Source organism: Oryctolagus cuniculus, chromosome X (genome assembly GCF_051225735.1).
Source record: "Oryctolagus cuniculus isolate XC-2025 breed Fujian yellow rabbit chromosome X, ASM5122573v1, whole genome shotgun sequence".
Taxonomy (NCBI): domain Eukaryota; kingdom Metazoa; phylum Chordata; class Mammalia; order Lagomorpha; family Leporidae; genus Oryctolagus; species Oryctolagus cuniculus.
This window is the reverse complement of record NC_142888.1, coordinates 94,918,537-94,944,135: the sequence shown is the minus strand read 5'-3', so window position 1 is coordinate 94,944,135 and position 25,599 is coordinate 94,918,537. Positions and strand designations below refer to the sequence as shown.

The 25,599-nt window shown below is 37.2% G+C and overlaps 1 protein-coding gene and 1 pseudogene across 1 annotated transcript in view; both read left to right on the top strand.

The window, feature by feature from the left end:
* Positions 1 to 25,599, top strand: part of DIAPH2 (diaphanous related formin 2) — a 947,972-nt gene that overhangs the window by 736,876 nt on the left and 185,497 nt on the right. Inside the window, exon 26 of the mRNA XM_051827761.3 lies at positions 11,035 to 11,170. Coding sequence (XP_051683721.1) covers positions 11,035 to 11,170 — 136 coding nt within the window. The remainder of the gene's footprint in view (positions 1 to 11,034; positions 11,171 to 25,599) is intronic.
* On the top strand, positions 17,034 to 17,110 carry LOC127485093 (U2 spliceosomal RNA; annotated as a pseudogene).

Sequence of the window (25,599 nt, the reverse complement as noted above, 5' to 3'; positions counted from 1 at the left end):
TAGTGCTGATAAAGTCTTTAGAGGTACTGGCTCTTAAGAATCTAGTTGCTATAGCTGGAAATTCTTGGCCCTGAGCATTTGTCCTGACTTCTTCAATCCAATATGCCCTTTAAACACACTGAAAGTATAGGAAAGGAATATCTAATGTTGTTTGATGTTAACTAAAGAATAGATTTCCTTCCTGTATTTAATGGAAAGACTTTATTTGTCCCCAGTTACAGCTGAGAATTCTAACGAGTCATTGCTGCCATCTGAAGTAGGTTTTTTCCTCTCATCTTGGTTCACATTATATCTTCCCATTTGTAAACTGATGTAGTCATTCTAAAATGAGAGAGAAAGAGATCTGGACAAATATATCAATCTTGATTTATCACTCCATTCAGTATCCTTTATGACCATTACCTACTTTTAGGAACACATAAGGACCTCAACCCAAGGTACACATCAGTGTTAACATACACTGGCATCTTTGTTCCTTAACAACTCTTTTACCCTTGGATCTAAGCAAGTGTCACAAATTGCAGAAGTGTTATTACTAGCTAGAACAATTCAAGCAAAGAATATGTTATTTAACTCTTTGAAGACCCCTAAAAGAGGAGAATTTTAAGAAAACTTTTCCAAAATGATGAAAAGCCATCATATATAGAATTCCCTTTTCTTTTCACTGTCATGATGAGGACATCTTTAGCACAGAAAAAGGACACTGCTGCTGTAACCTTAGTTTACTGGTCTGGACAGCCTTTCCATTTTGCTACCTGTTTTGTATGCTGGGAATATAAGGAGAACTTCACCAACAAGCAAAAATTTATAGCATTCATCTTATCTCCTGTTCGGAATTCCTCAGTGAAGGTTTTCCAGCAGAACTAATATCCTCCTATGAGTGAAGAGATGGGGAAAGTATATGAAAGCTTAATAAGGCTTGGGGTAGAGGACTGAGTTTGGGCTAATTCTCCTGGATGCTCTGTAAACCTTTTAGCAGAGTAATGATTCCCCCATTCTGGGACAAATGTTCACTAGAAATAAAAGCAAACTTGACTTACAAATCAGTTGGCCTTTTCTTGGGCTATGCCCTCCATTGTCTCAGGAGGAGGATAGAACTAACTCCAGATGTTGGTAATAATAATAATAAATACCTCCCAATCAACTACCTTCTCCCCTAAAAAAAAAATCTTCTTCTTCAATGTATGCTACAGTCCAATAAGATGTTGAGGCTTGAGGGAAATTATATTTGAATTTATTATTCCAAATAGAAAATTATTCTATGATCTTTATTTCTTAGTCAAAAATGCTACCCTTTTTTTTTTGAAGATTTATTTATTTATTTAAAAGAGCTACAGAAAGAGAGGGAGAAACAGAGGGAGAGAGATCTTCCATCTGCTGCTTCACTCCCCAAGTGGCCACAATGGCCAGGCCAAAGCCAGGAGCCAGGAGCTTCATTAGGGTCTCCCACGTGGGTGGCAAGGACCCAAGCACATGGGCCATCTTCTGCTGCTTTCCCAGGTACATTAGCAGGGAGCTGGATCCGAAGTAGAGCACCCATGGGCTGACACTGTGGTGTAATGGGTTAGGCTGCCGTCTGCAGTGCCGGCATCCCATATTGGTAGCGGTTCAAGTCCTGGCTGCTCCACTTCCAATCCAGCTCCCTGCTAATGTGCCTGGGAAAACTGCTGAAGACGGCCCAAGTGCTTGGACCCCTGCACCCGTGTAGGGGAACCAGAGGAAACTCCTGACTTCTGATCGGCCTACCTCCAGGCATTGCAGCCATTTGGGGTGTGATCCCGCGGATGGAAGATCTCTCTGTCTGTCTCTCTCTCTGTCTCTCTCTCTCTCTCTCCCTTTGTAACTCAGCCTTTCAAATAAACAAGTAAATCTTAAAAAAAAAAAAAAAAGAAAGAAGAAGAAGAAGAAGTGGAGCACCCGGGACATGAACCAGCATCCAAATGGGATGCTGGCATCACAGGCCCTGGCTTTACCCACTATACCACAATGCCGGCCCCATAAAATGGGATCTTTACAGCAAGACTATCCTCCCAACTTCCTGATTTTCATTCTACCTCTATGTTCTTTCTCATGGCTCAGGAAGACATTCTGTTGTCTGTTCAAAGTTGTAAGAGAGAGGATGTGTGTATTTTTTTCTTCATATTTTTACCTGATATTGCAAGATTTCCAAAGCAAAAAGAATTTTCCCTTTTCCCCATGTGCAATGTGAGCATGCTCCTGTGTTGGAGGAAATAGAAAAGAGGTCATAAAATGCATGAGATCTTAGTATTGCCCAAATGTGTAATAATAATAACCACCAATGTTCATTGAATGCCAAATGTGCTAAATACAGTGCTTAGTATTTTTATAGGCACTTTTTAATGAAATCACAAGCCAACATTGTGAAGTCCAGGTGTTTCGCAGATCAAGAAAGGAGACTTGGTGTAATTAAGTAAATGCCCCAAGGAGATAAAGCATTGTAGTTGCTGGATGGAACTAGGAGTTAAACCGGATCGCTCAGCTCCTCATGGCCATCCATCCTGTGTTCACTAGGGTATACTGTTCTATCTAGAACAGTTGGTTTATGGGTCCTGACTTAAAATAAACAAAATAAATGGGCCACTTTCCCATTATTTTTTCTGGGCATAAGATTCTAGATCAGGGGTTTATTTTTAAAAAAGAACAAAAACTTTTTTTTTTTTTATGGACAGGCAGAGTAGACAGAGAGACAGAGAGAAAGGTCTTCCTATGCTGTTGGTTGACCCCCTAATGGCCGCCTCGGCCGGTGCGCTGCAGCCTGTGCACCACGCTGATCCCAAGCCAGGAGCCAGGTGCTTCTCCTGGTCTCCCATGTGGGTGCAGGGCCCAAGGACTTGGGCCATCCTCCACTGCGCTCCCAGGCCACAGCAGAGAGCTGGCCTGGAAGAGGAGCAACTGGGACAGAATCAGGCGCCCCGACAGGGACTAGAACCCGGGTTGCTGGCGCTGCAGGCAGAGGATTAGCCTAGTGAGCTGTGGCACCAGCCATGGAAGCCTTTTGAGTTCACAAACTCTGACATTATTTTGTCAAGGCCATAGTCAAAGTGGAAGTTCTCTCCTCCCTTCAGAGAAAGGCACCTCCTCCTCTGATGGCCCGTTCTTTCCACTGGGATCTCACAGAGATCTTTCATTTAGGGTGTTTTGTTTTTTGGTTTTTTTTGTTTGTTTGTTTTTGTTTTTGTTTTTGTTTTTTTTTTTTTTTTTTGCCACAGTGTCTTGGCTTTCCATGCCTGAAGTACTCTCATGAGCTTTTTAGCCAGATCCGAATGCCTTAAGGGCTGGTTCTGAGGCCAGAGTGCTGTCCAGGGCACTTGGCATTCTATAAGTCTGCTGTGTATCCACTTCCCATGCAGGATCATTCTCTCCTTTTAATTCTATCAATTATTATTTGCAGACACTGGTCTTATTTATGTAATCCCTTTGACACTTAATCCTATATATAGGATTTTTTAAATTACCTTAGATGAAAATAATGATACAGTTAAAGATCCTATGCAGTGTGCTTGTGAGGTTAGACATTATCAAGATGGTATATATGCAGTCCTAGATCACATTCTCATAACTTTCAAGAAGAGACATTTGTATGTCAATGCCCAAATTCTTCCTTTTCAAACTCTGAGCTGTATCTATCATATTTGTAAACAGTAAGAACAGCTACTATGTAATGAGCATTTTTTCTGTACCAGGAATTGTCTTAAATGTTTTATATAAGCATTATTTCATTTACTCTGTTTGAGAACCCTGTGATTTTATTTTAAAAGATTTATTTATTTATTTATTTGAAAGTCAGAGTTACAAAGAGAGAGAGAGAGAGATTTTCCATCTGATGGTTCGCTCCCCAGTTGGCCGGCTGGAACCGCGCTGAGCCAGGAGCTTCCTCTGGGTCTCCCACGCGGGTGCAGGGGCCCAAGGACTTCAGCCATCTTCTACTGCTTTCCCAGGCCACAGCAGAAAGCTGAATCAGAAGCAGGCTGGGTCTTGAACCCGCGCCTATATAGGATGCTGGTGCTTCAGGCCAGGGCGTTAACCCGCTGCACCACAGCGCCGGCCCCGACCCCTGTGATTTAAGTAGCAGTTATCTCCACTTTGCAGATGTGGAAAGCAAAACTCAAAAGAGATAAGTAACTTGTTCAGGGTCATGGAATTTTAACAATAAGTTATGGAGCTTGGATATGAGACCAAATTCGTCAGACTCCAGGATCCATCCTTCTAATTGTTTCATCTCTCTGCCCTGAAACATACCTACAGCTTTCAGTGAGGTTGCAATACATGTGAAATGCTTCTGCAGTCATCAATGGACTTGCGAGCCATTGGAGACGATGGAAGTCAGAAATATTTATTGTGATGAAAGCAGTATTTGTTTTCACATAGCAGGACAAGGTTCATGTAGACCTAACATTCGTGAGGCTGATATCCGAGCTTCTCAGAATCTTTTGAACTAGTTTCATCCATTCCATAAAGCTTAATTGGAATAAGAGGTCCAAGCGTTTAGATGAGCTTTTTTTTTTAATTTTGCTTTTTGCATATGACATTTTTAGTCCATGGGTCTCATTTGTTAATTATGCACAGCAAGGGAAATAAGATTTTTAATTTATTCACATTTTTCAGCACAGCAATAGAGATTTCAATGAGAGATTTAAAATAGGTTGGTGGATATTTTGTAGTAAATCCTAGACACATTTTCTGCTATGTTTTGCTCCTTTTGTACATTTTACAAACTCTTGAAAACTATGCCAGTGTAACTGAGGCTTTTTTCTGTAAATATGTTTCTCATCTTTTATGAGGTTACTTAGCAAAACCCTTTTTTTTTTCAAATTGTCCCATTTTATTTATTTTTTTAACAGTTTGAGATATTTATTTATTTTTTAACTTTTATTTAATGAATATAAATTTCCAAAGTACAGAATATTGATTACAATGACTTCCCCCCCATAACGTCCCTCCAACCCGCAACCCTCCCCTTATCCACTCCCTCTCCCCTTCCATTCATGTCAAGATTCATTTTCGATTCTCTTTATATACAGAAGATCAGTTTAGCATACATTAAGTAAAGATTTCAACAGTTTGCTCCCACACAGAAACATAAAGTGAAAAATACTGTTTGAGTACTAGTTATAGCATTAAAACTCAATGTACAGCACACTTAGGACAAAGATCCTACATGAGGAGTAAGTGCACAGTGACTCCTGTTGTTGACTTAACAAATTGACACTCTTGTTTATGACGTCAGTAATCACCCTAGGCTCTTGTCATGAGCTGCCAAGGCTATGGAAGCCCCCTGGATTCACTGACTCTGATCATTTTTAGACAAGGCCATGGAAAACCCTTTTTCAATTAGCATCTTTTTAACAAAACACTGTCCTATACAATGAAATAATCTAATTGGTATTGTCAAACCTGAGAAATAATGATTGATCCTTACTTGAGAATGGTATCTAAGTACCCATGAGTTAGTGTTTTAAAATGTTTAGTGAGACTAGAAATGTATATTGTTCATCTCAGTTATTTAAAAGATTTTTAAAACCTGACCTTAAATTTGCTCGTGTTGCTTTTATTCTCTTAATAATTTGGTCTTCTTCATTTTGCAAGAATTGAAATGATAAGAATACATCCCATCCCTCAAAAGAATTCTCTCCTTACCAGCTTTTACATTTTTTAGGCGAGTTAAACAATGTCCTGAAATTTCTTATCTTTCACTCTTGTACAACTAAAGATTCTTGATATAAAACCATCATGATGATTTTCCTCTCTCTTATAAGTTTTTCTCAAGGAGAGTGAATTAAACAAGCACGTGTTCCCCATCTCTAATTTCCCAAAGCCAGAGCCAAAGACCAAAAATGCCAAGAGGAATAGGACTGCTCTTCAGCATGAGGCCTTTTCATAAAAACAGAGCTAGCAGCGTCAGGACCAGAATCTTAACTGCACAATCTGTTGCTTGAAAAATAGATGCTCTTATAGATGCTTTCATTTTTCTTCATTAATGCCAAACTACCGAAATTATTTTCCTCTTCTCTTTTGGCCTCTTTAGGATTACACATGCCATTACAAATTGCGTGATTGTTTTGTAGTTAAGTCAATTCCTGAAATATTTAAGATGTAAACTGATAGACCTATTTCATAGTCTCTTTGATCCTTTACTAGATTACGTTCTTGTTGTTCTAGTAGTGCCTGTTACAAGCTTCTCTCTCATATACAGGAATTTAATCTATTTATGGATGCAAGATGTCTGCATTTGAGTTTCTTTGATATAATTACTATATTATCTTCTTCTACCCCATATTGTATTAGTTTTGATTTTATATAAACTATGTTTTAAAATTTTACTATATTTTCAAGAGATAATAAATAAATATATGGAAAATGCTACAGAAATATCATGATGCAAGTACTTGGACAGCATAATGCCAATCAGTAACCTCTATCAACCCTTGTACTTTCAAAATATAGTTTGTATTTGGACAGTTTTTTCTGGTGATTTTGTCTACTGTTTGTACTAAATGATCTTAGTCAGCCAAAGGATGTTTACAAGGAATTAAAGCATAGCGGTCAAGTCGCTGCTTGGGATGCCTGCATCCTTTCTGGAGTGCCTGTGTTCCAGTCCCAACTACTATGATTCTGATCCAGCTTCCTGCTGGCAACAGATGACGGTTCACTTAGTTGGGCCACTGCCTTCCTTCCACATGGGAGACCTGGATTGAGTTCTGGGCTCCTGGCTTTGTCCTGGCCCAGCCCCGGATTTTGTGGACATTTGTGGAGAAAAACAACAGATGCAAGAACTCTGTTTCTCTGTCTCCCTGCCTTTCAAAGAAAATGAAAATAAATAATTTTAAAAAAAAAAGTAATACAGGCATGGGAATAGGATTGCCAAATTTATCAAATTTATTATAGGATGCCCAATTAAAGTTGAATTTCAGATAAGCAGTAAATTTGTTTTAGTATCAGAGTACCCCAAATCCTACATGCATTGTTTTATAAATATGCCCTCTTATTGTATAGAACATACTTATATCAACAAAAGCATCCATGGTATATCTGAAATTCAAATTTCAGTGAGTATCTTGTATTTTATCTGGCAGTCTACCTGAGAGACATCATAGCAGTGTAACTGAACATGGATACAGACCCAAAAAAAGCCTAGATGACTCTGGTACTTAAGTAGCTATGTAGCCTTGGGCATGTCACTTACCCTACGCGAACCCTAGTTTCATCCTGTGTAAAATCAGAACCAAAAATATCTACTTTGTAGATTTCTTTACGCAGATTAAAAATTATATAGTTAAAACACATGGCACTTAATAAATTTTCAGTAAAGGGTAGCTGTTATTATCAGAATAGGAAGATATACAAATGCAAGTTGTCAGGGGTGAGTGACGTAGCCCAGTGGGTTAAATCACCACTTGGGATGGCCACATTCCGTATCTGAGTGCCTGTTTTGAGTCCCGGCCACTCCGTGATTCCAATACAGCTTCCTGCTGATGCTCTCAGGAGGCAGTGGATGATGACCCACTTTCTTGGGCCCTTACCACTCATATGGCACACCCAGATGGAATTCCTGGCTCCTCATTTCCACCTGGCCTACCCCTAGCTGTTGCAGGCATTTGGGGGAGTGAAATAGCAAAGGAAAGATTCTCTCTCTTTATAGCTCTCTCTTGCTCTCACTCTCTCTCCCTCTCCCTCCCTGTCTCTCATTCTTTGCCACTTTACCTTTCAAATAAATAAATAAATCTTTAAAAAAAAAGTCCAACAAGATGTTGGTGACTATAAGAGGTTGGAGCAGTAACAAAATATACACAAGCATTAACTACCTTTCTCTCTTCTACTGCTGCCTCCTCTCATGTTACTTACCAATATCATACAGCTTATTACTCCCAGGGTCTGAATATATGATGCCTTTTTACATGGTCTTGGTTTTTTTCCTGACCTACAATTTTATTTCAACCGTGCCTTTCTCAGATATCTGCTTTTTTATTAATTTTTATCAATATAGAATTTACCTATGATAAAATTCACCATTTTAATGTATACAATTCAGTGGTTTTTAGCATATTCACAAGGTTGTGCAGTTATCACCACTGTCTAATTCCAGAACATTTTCATTACCTTCAAAAGAAACCTCATGTCCATAAGTAAGTATTTCCATTCCTCTTCCTTCACACTCCTCATTCCCTTACAAACCAATAACCTACTTCCTATTGTTATGGATTTGCTTATTCTGGACATTATATATCAATGGAATCTTATACTATGTGATCTTTTGTGTCTGACTTCTTTCACGCAGCATAATATTTTTAAGCTCTATCTATGCTTTAGCATATACCAGTACTTCATTCTTTATGGCTACATACTATTCAGCTGTGTGCATATATACTGATTTTCTTCATTCATTTGTCAGTTGATGCATGTTCGGGTTTACTATTTAGCTATTAGGAATAAGGCTGCTGTGAACATTCTTGTACAAGTCTTCGTATGCACATGGATTTTCTTTTCCCTTGGGTATATACCTAGAAGTGGAATTGTGGGGTCACATGGTAACTCTATGTTTAGCATTTTGTAGGACTGGCAGACTGTTTTCCAAATGGTCACCATTTAATGTTCACACCAGCAGTGCACAAAAACTCCAATTTCTACACATTTTTGTTTGTTATTATCTGATGGTAATGGTGATAATGATGTCGATTGCCTTCCTAGAGGTGTGAGGTGATACTTTATTACAGTTTTGATTTGCATTTCCCTAGTACTTAATGATGTTGCACAACTTTTCATGTCCTATTGTCCATATGTATATCATCTTTGGGAAAATGTCTGCTCAATTCCTTTGCCCATTTTTTTTTTATTTTCATTTATTTGAATGGCAGAGCAACAGAGAGAGATTCTCCATCTGTTGGTTTGCTCCCCAAATGCCTGCAACAACAGTGGCTTGGACAGGCTGAAATGAAGAGCCAGGAATTCCATTCAGGTCTCCCATGGGGGTCACAGGAACCCAAGTACGTGGACCATCATCTGCTGCCTCCCATGGTGTGCATCAGCAGAAATGCTAGATCACAAGTGGAGGTGGGACCGGATGCCAGGCACTCAGATACGGGATGCAAGACTCCCAAGCAACTGCTTAACCTGCTGTGCCAGCACCCCTTGGCCCATTTTAATTGGGTTATTTGTCTCTTCTTTGTTAAGCTGTAAATATTTTCTATATATTCTTGTGACATATATGATTTTAAATACTTACTCTGTGGATTGTGTATTCACTTTCTTGCCAGTGTCTTTTCATGAACAAAATTTTTAAATTTGGATGAAGTCTTATTTGCCTATTTTATCTTTGGTTGCTTATGCCAGAGCCACATTGTCTTTTATTCCTTGAATAATAAAACCAACACTAAACTAGGAGGGAAAATAAACGAATTCTCTTTCCAAAATTGCAATTGCATAAATATGTGACCTTAGGCAAGTATTTAAATTCATTCAGAACTCAATTTCCATACCTATAAAAGGAAGTCTGGTTCAACAAAGTAGGTATGGTTTTATTTTTGTAGATAATACATTTATGTACCCCCCCCAAATCAGTATTTCTCAACCTGGGGTGAATTTTGCCCTCCACATGACATTTGGCAATCTCTGGAGACATTGTTGGTTGTTAAAACTGGGAAGGGTTGCAACTGGTTGTAGTGGGTAGAGTTAGGGGTATCCCTGAGTGTCCTATAATGCATAGGCCAGCCCCCACAAAAAAGACTTACCCAGCCCAAAATGACAGTAGTGCTGAAGTTAAGAAACCTTGCTCTAAAATCAGGATTGTTGTTTCCCAGTTTAAGTGATAACAGTGATTTTGCAGAAGTCAGATAGTTTTATGATCTTAGCCTAAAACTTAATGTATTAGCCTAACATGGGCAGCAGAAGGTGGGTAAGGGCCAATGAAGGTAAAATCCTTTAGATTTTATAGGAGAAAATCAATTATTGCAAGACAGGAGATTTTGGGAAATGTTTTCAGGGCTATTTTAAACTATTTTGTCTTTTAACATGAACAAAAAAAATATTTCAGTATAGACTCCTCCAGGCAAAGCCTTATATATTTTGTTATTGAGTCTTTTTCTTTAGAGTTTCTGAGGCAAAAATAGGTTTTTTTGTGAAATATCTTGTGCATGCTATAAAATATATCTAATCAATCATAGTAGCAAAATACAATAAGAACAAGTTGATGGAAGGAGCTTACAGTTGATATGTCTCTCTTTAAGTGACGTGTCTGAACTAAAAGTAAGTTGATAGTATTTTCCTAGCTGATCACTTTAACTTTCTCTAACACCATCTACTAGAATATACTCAATCACTGCAGTTTCACAGGTAATCTATCCAAAATAAAACAGACAATAGCTTAGAATATGTTTCAACGTTTCTAAATATCTTAGCACATAAAAAGCGACTGAACTTGCAAGTATTTCTTTTCTGGTGAGACTGCTGATTGTTTCCATGCCCTGTATCATTAGATGCAATCATTACCACTAGCACTACAGCCACCACCTTTATAATCATAGACTGAAATTTCTTGATTATAATATGTCAGGTTCTGCTCTAAACACTTTATGTGTGAATCCCAATTTTCTTCACAAAAATCCTGAGGTAGTTTTTTTTTTTTAATCTCCATTTTGCTGATAACAAAAAAAATGTACAATGAAGTAGTAAAATTCTTGCTATGCCATATTTCCATGCTAAGCTTTTTCTTGTGTATCAGTACTATTTCATATGTCAAGAAAGCAGAAAGTATGTTTATTGTTGAATCTGCAACATTAATGTCCCTCATTTTCTAGCCTCCCAAGTAATGGCAAGTATAGAGTGAAGTGCTTGTATATTTTTTTCAAGAAGAGGTGTCCTAAGATTAATTATTTGTTTCTCTCAAATGTATATACATGCACCTTGAGGCTGCTCTAATACTCTCCCATCTCTGCATACTTACATTATTTTAAAACCATGAGAATTTTCAATTATAAAAGTAATGAAAGGAGTTTTATTCAACTTTGTTTATATGTACAGGAGGCAGTGAAAGAAAACAATAAGAGAAGAGAAATGGAAGAGAAAACTAGGAGGGCAAAGCTTGCAAAAGAAAAAGCTGAACAAGAGAAATTAGAACGCCAGAAGAAAAAGAAGCAACTCATTGATATAAACAAAGGTATGAGAGTATTTCCAATCTTTAAAAACATGGATAAAATATAAAATAATTGCACTCATTTATGTTTGGACTATAGAGTAAATGATTGTGTTCTTGATAGAAAATGCGTAATATTCTTAGTTACTTGTATCAAAGTTCTTCGAGATGCTATCTATATTTCTTATCAGACTACCCTGAGCACTCAGGAATTTTGATCTCCAATGCAAGGTTACAGGTTTTTGAAGTTGTCTTTTTCATTTATTTTACCATTTGGTATTATTTTCTGATTGAGGGAGTGGTGAGGGAAGAAGAGAGTGAGATGGAAAGTAAAAATTGGTACGGGGAGACAAATGAGCCTTGGATTTTAATTTCACTTTGTTGACAATGCAGTAACAACATTCTTCCTGGGTGCTTGAAATTTTCTAGTTGTAATAGATATTGACAGCAGTAGTAACAAGGTTGAAAAATATAGGGAATGCATCTTGTTCTGCTATGAGCCTCGTTACAGAATGTTGGTACCATCCATATAGAATGAGTATAAAACCGGTTGTTTTCTTGATGAGCAAGAATGTATACTGTAAGTGAGTGTTTTGGTTTCATTTGGTTTGGTTGGGTATTTGTACCAGGTATTTGAATTCCAAAAATGTAGGAGTGGAAAACTACAGCCTCTGCCACCTAAGGGTTACAGAGTCTAAAAACAAAGCAAAACAAATTGAACAAGATACAAGGTGATATGGCAAATACATACCATCTGTAACTAGAGATAATAATAAAAATTGTAAACACTTAATACTGTCTACCACGAGAAGATACTGCATGCGGAAAATATGTACTATGTAAAAACTTTAATACAATTTTCCCACTAACTTTTTGAAGTATGTTCATATGCCAAGCACTATGCTAAGACTTTTGCATGTGTTAAGACAATCATCACAATATCTTTATGAGGTAAGTACTATTGTTATCTCATTTTAAAGATAGGAAACTGAGGCTCATAAAAATTAATGATCGAGACAGGAATTGTGGCTCCAAATTCTGGCTCAGCGGGTTATGCCATGGCTTCCACAGCCAGTATCTCTTATTCGAGTGCCAGTTTGAGTCTTGACTCCTCCATTTCTAATCCAGTTTCATGCTAAAGCACCTGGGAAGACAGCAGATGCAGGCCAAAGTGCTTGGGCCCCTTCCAACCATGTAGGAGACCCAGATAGAGTTTTTGGCTCCTGGCTACAACCTGGCCCAGCCCTGGCTGTTGTAGGCATTTGGAGAGTGAGCCAGTGGATGGAAGACCTCTCCCCACCCCTCATGCTGTACCATTCAAATAAATAAATAATTCTTAAAAAGTTTATGATCTAGGGGCAGGTGCCATGACTCACTTGGTTAATCCTCCGCCTGCAGCACCGGCATCCTATATGGGTGCCGGGTTCTAGTCCCAGTCACTCCTCTTCCAGTCCAGCTCTCTGCTGTGGCCTAGGAGGGCAGCGGAGAATGGCCCAAGTGCATGGGAGACCAGGAGGAAGCACCTGGCTCCTGGCTTCAGATCAGTGTAGCACTGGCTGTAGCGGCCATTTGGGGAGTGAACCAACGGAAGAAAGACCTTTCTCTCTGTCTCTCTCTTTCACTGTCTAACTCTGTCAAATAAAATTTAAAAAAAAAATTTAAAAAAAGTTTATGATCTAGCCCAAGATCACCCAAGGGAAATATTAACACTAGATTAACACTAGATTATATTTCAAGTAGTCGGTATAGAATCTTTACACTTATAAAATCCTATTAGGAGCTGCTATTATCTCATTTTACTTTTACTTTTTAAAAGTATTTATTAAAGAGGCAGATCAAAAAAGAAACAGAACTCTCATCTGTTGATTTACTTCCAGAATGACTGCAACAACTGGGGTTGGGTCAGGGCCAGAGGGAGGAACAAGGAACTCAATCCAGATCTCTCACATGGGTGGCAGGAACCCAACCCCTTGAGCCATCACTTGCTGCTTTCCATTAACAGGCAGGAAGGATGGGACTTATCATGCCTTATCGTTTATGTGTTGTTATCATAGCTCTATTTATAAAGCAATCAAATCATATAATATACTGTACCATTAACTTCTTGATTTGTAGTCCATGAATTATCAAATATGTATTATTATTTATCATAGTATTAGTTTTCACCTGGAATATATGAGTGTTGGTACTTATAAATATATTTGCAAAAATAAATCTTTCCATTGGAAGCATATAGTTTTAATTAAGAACATGGAAAGAAAGAATTAGAGCAGTTGGTGTTAAAATGGAACTCAACCAACAGACATGCTCAGGATCTCTAGCTGTCAGGGAAATGCAAATCAAAACCACAATGAGGTTTCACCTCCCCCCAGTTAGAGTGGCCCGCATACAGAAGTCAACAAACAACAAATGCTGGAGAGGATGTGGGGAAAAGGGCACCCTAGCCCACTGTTGGTGGGAATGTAATGTGGAAAACAGTATGGAGATACCTCAAAAACTTGAATATAGACCTACCATATGACCCAGCCATTTCACTACTGGGAGTCTACCCGAGGGAAATGAAATCAGTAAACAAAAGAGCTATCTGCACCTCCATGTTTATTGCAGCTCAATTCACAATAGCTAAGACATGGAAGCAACCTAAATGTCCATCAAGCGAAGAATGGATAAAGAAATTGTGGGATATGTACACTATGGAATACTACACAGCAATTAAAAAGGATGAAATCTGGTCCTTTGCAACACAATGGAGCAAGCTGGAAAACCTCATACTTAGTGAAATAACTCAGTCCCAAAGAGCCAAACACCATATGTTCTCCCTGATTTGGGAGAATTAATAGTGCAGCTAAAATGAAACCTATAGAAGCAAAATTGTTACTTTTAGAATCAATGTCTTTAAGATCCTTGACCTGATTGTTGAAGGACAGTTAATTATTGTTACTTTTTACTGTGTATATCCTTTTGGTTTTGTTTTGTCGGTTTTTTCTTTTTCCTCTGTTTTCTTTCTCTCTCTCATCTCTCTATCTCACACTATAGGCTGAACTTCTATGTGACACAGAATTAATTACATGTATTTTAAAGCAACTGGAAAAAGATACCACTAAAAACAAAGGAGGGAGTAAGAGTTGGAGGAGGTAGTCTAAAACTGTAAAACAGTATAGTTCTGCATACAGGCATATCGACTCACCTCTCAGGGTACAGCCTAAGAACTGGTCATGGGGCTCCAAACCCATAAGAATCAGTGGTATAAACACCATCTTCACTGTTACAATGATCAACTTAAATGTTAAAGGCAATAGATAGACCGGTTTAAATTTAAAAGGGACAACATAAATAACATCAAATACCTGGTAAGAATAATAGAATTAAAAAAGGAAGGAAGGACCAACATGCGAGGCAGTCCACACAGCAGACCTCTAGAATGACTTTTGCAGTAAATAACGCTCTGACCTCAGAATCAACCCATAAGGCTTCCTGGTCGGGCTGAAAGGCCTGCAAGAGCATCTCAGGCATGGAAAGACAAGACTCTGTGGGGGAAAAAAAAAACCCTACACGGAGGATCTCTGGGAGACCTCAGAGGAAAGGAAGGGTCATCAAAGGAGACACTCGTCTCTGAAGGGAGAGGAGAACATCCTCTTTGCTTATGGCCGTGTCCAAATACCGACGGAGTCTATGGTCACAAAAGGCCTCCATAGCCCTGGCAGCCCACGACAAGAGCCTCAATGATCACTGACATCATAAAAAAAGAGTGTTAATTGTTAAAGGAACAACAGTAGTCACTGTGCACTTGCTCCCCAGGTAGGACCTCTGTCCCTATTGAATTGCAATATGAGAATCAACTGCAAATTCTCTCCCCAAACTGTACTCTGTATGCTGTGTGCAGACATGGGGGCAAATTGTTGAAATCTATGATTACATAGAGTTGGTCCTCTGTATATAAAGTCATACTAAAAATGAACCATATTGAAGAAGGAGATGGGAGAAGGAATGGGAAGCAGGAAGAGAGCGGGGTGGGGGGCATGAGGGAAAGAACCACTGTATTCCTAAAGTTGTATCTATGTAAAAATGCATTCATTAAATAAAAAAAATGGAACTCAATGTCAGCAAGTTTCTCAGTGTCTGAAGAAAGAAGCTTGTTGATTAGGTGGGAGTCACTTGCAGACGTTCTGAAAACTGGGAAGGAGCACATGGAGACATATGTAATGTGAACCCATGGGATGTGAAAGCCCATGGAAGACATGGATGCCTTTAAATATATCTAATTAAAACATTTAGTCATCCTTTCCACTGGAAATTACATAGAACATCTGGTTGCCTTGTAAGATATGCTCTCTATAGAGTGTGGAAGTTATTTCATACACATATGACTAGAAATACATACCATTAGAGTTAGAGGATCTTAGTTATAACAAAAGTATTGAAAAATCCCTTGGAAAAAGTAAGAGATATTGGAAATTATAACTTTACAAAGACTTACTCTTTCTGTAGAGTTTTTATTTCATGTCATCTTAGCAAAATAGCAACCCCCCCATTTTTAAATCTTCTGTGATCCCATTTAGCTACTAGTAACTATAGTAAAGTGTATTTACATGGCATGCAAAATTACATATATTCATCAAGGAGAAATATTTAGAATTTATTCACAAGAATAATAGGATAAAGGCAACAAAAAAAGATTATTTTTGTAATCTAGATGTGATCAGCTGAGCTTAGAATTAGTAAAAACCAAGCAGCCATAGAATTGTATGTTTCAAGTTAAATCCATAAAAAGGAAAAAAACATGTACTAAGGCTTCATTTTGAGAAAATTTGAGATCAGAAGGCAAAGACCATGGTAAAGGACAGCATTTTTTGTTATTGTTGTTTTTGTAAATTTTATTTTATTTATTTGAGAGACAGAGAGTGTGAGAGACAGAGAGAGCTACCATCTACAGGTTTACTCCATAAATGCCAGCAAGACCAGGGCTGGTCCAAACCAAAGCCAGGGGTAAGAAAATCAGGATCTCTCATGTGAGCAGCAGTGACTTAGCAACTTGAAATATCAAATGGCATGATTAAAAAGTTATTAAAGCCTTTACAGTACAAAAGTGGAATTCACTGTTAGCTGTGCCATCTAGCTTTATGACCTTGTTTGAGTCTTTTATCTCTTCATGCCTCAGTTACTTCATATGTAATATAGGATAATGACATTTACCTCTCATAGTTTGAGTGATGACTAAATGAGATAATTAAATACAGTGTACAACGCAGGACCCAGAATGTACTTGCTGTTGATGATAATGATGACAGAGTCTTGTGCTCACTGAAGAATTTAAGAACAGTTCAAAAAAATCATCCCCACCCTTAAGAAGTTTTCAGATTTTGTCAGAGAGATGAAATGAAGCTGAAGCATCAAAGAGTAAACTGTGTACTGGTATATAAGAGGAATGATTTGCTCTTTGGAACTGTCTTCAAGGGGAGCTCAGTGAGGTCTGGTAAGATGACATACGGCGTCATGGAAAAGCCCAGGCGTAGTCTCCGCACATATCAGTTTTGTTAGTCCCTTAAGAATGGGTAACACGTGTCTAAGGAGAAGCAAAATGATTCAAGTAAATGCACATAATGTCAGCGGTAGTACATGCCAACACATAAGAAGTCAGGCCGTATAGATGATATGTTTAATGTCCCTTAGGAAAATACCTCAACAATTAAGAGAGCGAGTTCTAAATTCAAGTCCCAGCTTCACAGTTTACTAGCATTATAATCTCTGACAGGGTAGTTCATCGTTTTGTGTCTTGATTTCCTCACTTACGAAATGGAATAATATTAGTGTCTGTCCTGTCATTAAGAAGGCTAAACGAGGTAACCCATTAAAATCTCAGAGACTGTTGTGATTTATACTCTAGTCTATCCCTTCTCAGCCTTTTGGCTAAGATCAAGTGTAGTATTCTCTAGTCAATATATCAATTATGTATCAATGTCCTTTGATCTGTGGTCAGTTTTTGGTAGTTAAATGTTGGGGGGCGGGGGGGTTTCATTGTGAGAGGAGGCTTTGATTTGGAAATCTTTTGCGAAGATAGGATGGAGCCAGACTATGAATAGCCTTCAAAGTTAAACAGGGGACTTGTGACATGATAAAGTAGGAGAGCTAAAGTTATTATGGGAATTCGTTCGAGGATTACCAAGGTAGTAAACCAGAAGCGCAAGAAAGGAGAGGTAACGGGGCCGGCGCTGTGGCGCAGCGGCGCAGCGGGTTAACGCCCTGGCCCAAAGCGCCGGCATCCCATATGGGCACCAGTTCTAGTCCCGGCTGCTCCTCTTCCGATCCAGCTCTCTGCTGTGGCCTGGGATAGCAGTAGAAGATGGCCCAAGTCCTTGGACCCCCTGCACCCGCACAGGAGACCCAGAAAAAGCTCCTGGCTCCTGGCTTCAGCTCCGGCTGTTGCGGCCAATTGGGGAGTGAACCATCAGATGGAAAATCCCTCTGCCTCTCCTCTCTCTGTGTAACTCTGACTTTTAAATAAATAAATAAATCTTAAAAAAAAAAAAAAGAAGAAGAAGAAAGGAGAGATAACTATAAGGAAGATGTCGCTAGAAAAGAACAGTGAAAGGTGAAGAAAAGTATTTAACTGATTCTCTCTTCAAAGCAGTTCCAACCTGTGGCTTTTTAAGACAGTGGTAACAGGAAGGGAAAAATTCATTAAATGATGAAAAAAAGGCAGTGAAAGTTACTGGCAACAGATTCACAGCTGGGAAAAAGACTTCATTTAAAAGAACAGTACAGTTTTACCAATAGATAATTATATATTGATGTCTTTTGGCATATTAGGTTATTTCATTCATCCAATCAACATTTATTGCACCATTTCCCAAATAATTATAATTAGAGCATGCACAGTAATACACCATTTATTTAAATTTAAAATTGAGAAAGCTAATTTAAATGCAGCAAAAAATTATACTGTATCAATAAATGTACTCTGAAATGTGCACAACAGTATGCAAACTACATAAAGTACTTGATGTAATCTATGTTCTCCAATGTTTGCTTATATTGATATAGATGATAATTAACTTAGGGATAACTAAAAAAAGATTAATTAATTCTGTCAGTAGAGAAAGAAAGCAAATTTACTAAATATTTGCAAATAAGTCTCTTTTCTTTTCATGTTTGTGGAAGTCTGCAAATTAACAGCAAGGACTTGGAGGAAGCAGTAGAAAAAATATATTAAAAGTGGATGTTCTGAAATTGCAAACTTTAAATGTTATTCTTATGCTAATATTATTTAATCACGAACAATTTTGCTCCTCCTTATATAAAATCATATGTAAATTACAGTTACCTATTAACTTTTTGTATGATGATAAAGCATGAGCTACATTAAATTGGAGGGTAAATCAGATTTTGGAGTGTTGACTAGCAAATTTTGATGAATAAACCTAAACATTTAAATTCTATCAGTAGTAGTCTAGATAGCAGTTTGGTTTTTCTCTTTTTTTAAGGTTAAAATAATTATTTTTTATAAAATAATACATTCATTTCATATTATGTTATTTTATCTGAATACACCAAAACTATAAATCCCAAAGTCATAGTCTAGATATTATAGTAACCAAAATTATAGATTAAAAACCCACAAATAATGGAATTGATCCAAGCAGTATTTAAGTACCTCCAATAATATAAATTACTAAGACAATAGAGGTAACATCATTCTGGTGTATTTTACAAGTGATAATAGTAGTTCATAGATGAGAATGCAAGCTGAATAAGTTTTTATATGTGTTAGGCCTAGAAAAAAAATCTTTGAACTAGTATTGTCTTATCTATGAAGAGAAAAAGAGTATCCGACAATAATCTATTTACTTCCATTAACGTATTCCCTACTAGTAAATATTTCAAGAAGTACATGTATATTCAAAATCAGTACTTTTTCTCTTGTTCTCTAAGTATGCATTTTTTCAGTGGAGATTTAGGATTTGTTTTACTAAATAAAAAAATTCAGTACAACATAGATTTGCCCATGTCTTCGGAGCTTTTAGCACACCAAGGTGTTTATTATAAATTCTGGACTTTGCTGTTGTCATGAAACACCTTTAGGTCCATTTTAATGCAACATCATGCCATGCTGAGGCCATTCATTCAGCAAACAATTTTTGAATTTCTAACTGCAAGCACTGGCTTAATGCATTGAGTACAAAGAGGAGCTTCCACTGTAGGAATCATCAATGATACATCACACCCTACTGGGTGAATCTGCTGACCCTCAGTAAACTGTCATCTCAGACAGATCTCTATGTCATTGGATTAGCCTGAAATGAAATGAGTTCAGACCCCTTTTCTTTGGAGCCAGACAACCCTGAATTCAAATCCTGGCTCTGCCACCTACACAATGTATCTTGGGGTAATTCACCTAACCTCTCTGATCCTCCACTTACTCACTTGTAAGACTGGGAAAAGAATGGTGTCTACCTCATAGGATTTTTACAAGAATTAAACAAGAGGATAAATATAAATCTCTTAGCACTTGCCTGGCACATGGCTAGCACTTATTAATCATTAAATGCTTTCATCCATTTTTAAAATTTTCAGTGAGCATTTCAAGGAAAACTATCTATGGCAATTGTGATTACAATAAAATCTTATTTGACTACCCTGGAAAAAGAGGTGTTTTGATTAATTTGAATTTATAGAAAGCCATTTGTACATTCATCTTTATCACCCATAATCTTCTGGGACTCCTAGTACACAAGCTTCCTCTCACTGTCCCCTCAGTATCTGGGGCTTTACATTTTACACAGATAAAAAGCATGCAGTACGTGGCATTTAAATAGCCAGCACACAATATACAGTTACTTTGTCCCTGTCTCTAGACCATTATTTGGAGCATCAATAATCAGTGTGTACTAATATCAGAGAAGGCACTTCATCTCTGTTATTTCCAGAATATACTCTGGATTGACAGTTTTTTTTTTTCCTGTAGCCTCATTGAATGACTTATCACTAGTAATTTTTTAATGACCTCATACTGAAATAATTACATTCTTGGCATCAATTCACTGAAAATAAGAACTAATTCTCATTCTGTCTGCCTTAGCAGTGAAACAAATTTCTGCATCTTACTACAAATATTCTTGTAAATGGGTGACAAAAAATAAATATATGAGACAAGATAGGTAATATACTTTAGACCCCATTGAGTTCTTACATTCTAAATGCAGAAACTTAGATTTGCACAAACTTTAAGAACTGTGCTGAGCATTTAACAAGATTTTTTTTTATCAATTCCTCTGTAGAAAATGAATAACATTGGCAATTACAAATTTGGCTCTTCTCTGCAGTGTGCACTTGTTGCCATATATGGCTTATACAACTTTCCTAGGCAAAGATCCATGAAAATATTGGAGCAGGTGGGTGAGAATAATAAAATTGACTACATAAGAAATGACCAAAACACATTGTAGGTGGCCTAATCATTTATTAGAAACATACTTTGTTCCAACTTTAATATCCTAATTCTTATTACAGAAAAGTGTCAAATGAATAACAGCTGCTATATACCAACATTGCAATTAATTTGGCTCTGTTCTCAGTCAAATGCATTTAGATTCATGTCAGTAATTACACCTAACAGATTCACAAAACCAACAAACTGTACTGAACCCAACTGAGTTTCTAATGACTTTTTTTTTTTTTTCAAAAATTATATTTGTTCCACTCACATTGAATCCCTGAGCCCCTGGGCTACTTCAGAATCAGGATAAAATCTATTGTTATACTAAATGTGCAAAAGGATTATTATGGCTGAAAACCTTTCAGTGATTTTTAATTTAATTCTGCAAGTATTTATTGAATGCCAACAGTGTGCTGAGCAGGGTGACACACCCTAATCATAGTACTGTTGTCTGATAACTCAACACCATTAACCTACTTAAGGGGTTATTAGCTGTCAACCTTTCTCACTCTGTGTGTGTGTGCATTCTCAGTAAGAAACAATGGCTCTTGTTGCACGTAGTGCCATATGTGTATTTATATAAGCGTATACTCACAGAAGACCCTGTGCAGTGAGTAGCATATAGATTGTGCAGTGAGTAGCATATAAATTTCATATTTTCACAGATTTTATGTAAATATATCCTTAAGACTCTGTGTTTCTTCGTTTTGAATAGTCAATCCTTAGTTCTCAGCACACCCTTTACATGTGAACAATCTAAAATATATATCTTGACTAGTGAGTGGAGAAGAAAAACTGGAAAGAAAATATGTCTTAAAGAAAGCAGTTATGCTTTTTATAATGATATTAGAAAAGTGCTAAAACCTAAACTTAGAATACCTGATTGCTATCTGAATCAATTGTGGGTTCATATGCTGTTTCATAATAGCTCAGAAGATGACAGTGTGATTCATTTGGGAATTGAAAAACAATTATCCTTTTAAATGTGCAATTAACTGTGGATAGCATAATACTTTTATTTGTTTGAACCAGTACTGGAAGCTACTTTACATGTACACTGTTTTAAAAAAAATTCTCTTTGTAAGAGTAGATATTTCAGTACTTCTGGATTTGATTTCACCTTCTTTATTTGCTGAGCCTAAGACAAGTTTTCCTAGGAATTACTCGCAGCATCATTTAACAGGAATAATGCATATAGGTCTAAGAGGACTCAGGCGTAGCCCTACTGAGGGTCGGACTAATCCAGTGCATTCTTTTCAGACCTGTGTGGTTCTGTGGTATGAGACACCCCATTGTAACCATCCTGGGTTAGTTTGGGCTATAATCTAAAAGCCATAATACATTGTTTTGTTTGTCTATTTAGTCCCTTGTTTTTATAATATGATCCATTCCCTAACTAATAATCTTAAACAGTTGAATGTTTGAAGTTGAAGATTTCCAAATTCCCTGTTTATCTCACCAATATCTATGCGTTCTTGGTTGAGTTGCTTCCTTGTCTGATTTTCTAAAACAGTATTTCTGTAAAAGGAAAATGTGTTCCCTCTAGTCCTCTTTTGTCAAAAACCCTTTGCACTTGCTTTCTTTTGCCAATTGAACCTTTTTTGAAATGCATCAGTAGGGAAAGCTTGCCTAGCCTTTGCTAGACAGGAGTAGCTGTAGGTGCATTTAAACAATCCAACTTGAAAAGGGGATTTCTCTCTCTTTATTTGAAAACAATTGAAAATGAAAGGTGTATGTCTCAGGACAGAGTGCTTAACCGACCTCATTCTACTGAACTTCAGTATGGTATATGAAACTGCCTCCCCTGTGTCTTCCCCAGTCTTTTTAAAAGATAGATGCTTTACTTGTTTGAGGCAACTGGTTCTGAGTCAGAGCTGTATCCGGCGTAACCGGAATCCATTATGTTGTTAGGTCTTGTTATGCCATTCTTTGCATCTCTTTTTCTTCACTCAGAGTCGATACAGCTTTGTTCTAAGGGCTATTTGATCATATTTTGAGGGGAAATCGAGATGGAGCTATAGAGATGGACTATGGTTACATTAAGCTTTAAATGTAACCACATTGCATCCCCCACAATACAGATAGCCTGTACATTTTTAGAGATTTATTTATTTGAAAGGCAGAGTAACACACACACACACACACAAACACACACACAGAGAGAGAGAGAGAGAGAGAGAGAGATCTTTCAAATGCTGGTTCACTCTCCAAACAGCCACAACATCCGGGGCTAGGCCAGGCTGAGCCTGTAGCCCAGAACTCCATCTGGAGTTCACCAAATGTACATCTTTGGTTATAAGCATTTTTGGACTGATTTCCATGGAATGCTTTTATCTGATATTTACCCATAAAGCCATTAGAATTTTATGAGTTGATAATGCCTTTTTATGATTCTGTTGCACCTATCTCCCTTCCCTCTTTGGGATGGTTGTACTGCCTTACTTCTGATGCATTGCTTCCTGGTGGGCAACATCATGATTTGTAAGCAATCTGATATATAAATAAAGCAGTCTCGTTCTGTTTTCTTACAGTTACCTCTACTTTGGGTTTCCATACTTTTCATAGGCACTGTAGGAGGTCCTCTTTTCACTTTCACCTCATTTCTGAAAAACGTTGAATTGATTCAGAATCTTCCTTGGAAATGTAATTCCCCCATATGTTGTAATACACCTCTCGTAGTATATATATTTTGGTCATGCCAGAATGGGGAGTTAAGCAATAGCTAATAACTATAATTTTCTAGGAGCATCCTAGGAATACAGATGCTTTGAGCACTGTGTTTTGTTTTCACCAATATTAAAAGAATGTTTATTGTAGAAGAGTGATAAGAAAGAATGCATCAAACTTGGACCTTAATTCTTGATTATGTAGATATGATATATTCATAGGTGTTTTGTGTACTTTAATAGATGTGTAAATATGTGTGAGATCAATACAACTCAGTATGTTCAAAAGTAAATACAAGATGCTCATTAGCAAATAAACTTTTTATATATACCAAAAGTTATAGTATATATAGCATATATAGTAACACAAAATATATGATTTATAGATATTATTAATATTATTACATAGTCTCACAAATAGTTGTTTATGTCTATTAACAATATCAATGACTATTTAAAGACATTTTTAAAATTCCACTGAAAAACAATGCTAGTTAGAAAGCCTACAGTATTGATGTCATGATCTTAAAGAAAGACAATATGATAACTATTTTCTTTCATTTAGAGTGTTCACTTATATTTATCCACACATTGCCTTTAATTCCTTTTTGCATTTTAGACTATCCATCTGGAATTACTTTTTCTGCCTGAAATACATCCTCTAGAATTTCTTTCATGTGATGATGACAAACTATTTAATAATAAATGAATGCATAGAATCATAATATTGCCACATATTTAAAAATGAGAGGCTTATCCTCCAAGCCTTGCATTCTTTAAGTCTTTTTTAAAAAGATTTATTTATTTTGAATGTCAGTGTTACAGAGAGAAAGGGAGAAACAGACAGACAGAAAGAGGTCTTGCATCCACCAGTTCACTCCCCAGATGGCGCAACGGCCAGGACAGAGCCAGGCTGAAGCCAAAGGCTTCATCTGTGTCTCCCACATGGGTACAGGGCCTCAAGCACTTGGGCCATCCTCCTGTGCTTTTCCAGGTGCATTAGCACAGAACTGAATTGGAAGTGGAGCAGCCAGGACTTGAACTGGTGTCCATATAGGATTTGTAGCTTTGGCACAGATGGCAGCTTTGCTTGCTATGCCACAATGCCAACCCCAGGCCTTGCATTCTTATGTTTTGTTTTGTTTTTAACCTACTGCCAGTGACAAGATCAGTAAGAATCAGGTACCTTTCAGTGACAAGATAGGAGAATACCCTTGGCATTGGACACTTTATACAGTCAGGTATGGCTTAGATTGCTGGACATTGCCATGTCTTTAAAACTATGACTTAGCAAAAATGAGCTCAAACTGATTTAGTGAGAAATTATCATTTGTAATCCCCTGTGTGTGAGTGTGTGTATATGTATGCATGTGTTTAGTTTGTAAAATACATTGCCAGAGAATTTTGTAAGTAGTCATGTCCCTCGTACTTAAAATAGAATTGCTTTGTAGTGGAAAGGAGGTAGGTAATAAATTGCATAACTGTTCAGGAACACATCTATTACTGTGTTATTGATTGCCTCCTATTAGTTATTAGCATAATATTCATATCCTTATTCTGCAGTCATTCTTATTTGTACATACTTTCAGATGTTTTCTTCACTCTTGATGGATATGCTTATGTATTCCTCAGATAGCAAATAAACATGTGTGAGAGTTTTCATTTGTTTTAGTTTGTCATCTTTATCCCATGTACTCTCACAAATCTGAATTTATAGGAAAGAAAACGCAAAACTACCATTTCAATCTTTTCTGCTTTGAATTCTATTTTTAACAACCAAACATTTCTTTTCAATGATAAGGATTTGGAGCATTGAGACCCTTTTCTTTCTAAATCATGCTCAAGTGGATTGAAAAAGTACAGCTTCTATAGGAAGTGACAACCACTGAGAAATTCTCCCTTGATATACTTTTATAAATGCAAAAGAAAATAGCATTAAGAAATTATCGGGACTAGTAACTACTACATCATTTTGAAGACTATATTTTTAAAAATATTAATAAGAAAGTTGTGAAAAATGGACAATCAAAATAGTTTATTGTGTTATAGATGAGTTTTGTTTTACCAGAAGTGGCTACCTCATTTGCAGGGCTCACTGCAAAATGAAAATGCAGCACCTCTGTTCAAAGATTATTAAGAATCTCAAAACAACAGCAGAGCATTAAACCAAGTGCAAACCCCTTCTGAGTGTGGAGCCCTGTGTGACTGTACAAGTTGCATGCCTGTGATATCTCTGTGTTTTACCTAAGTGATGCAAGGGAAGCTCAAAAAATTTGTGGAAGATGGAATTAAAAGATAAGCTTATGTTGGTGCAAAAACATTGAAATCAGAAATAGATTTTTCATAATAGTGTT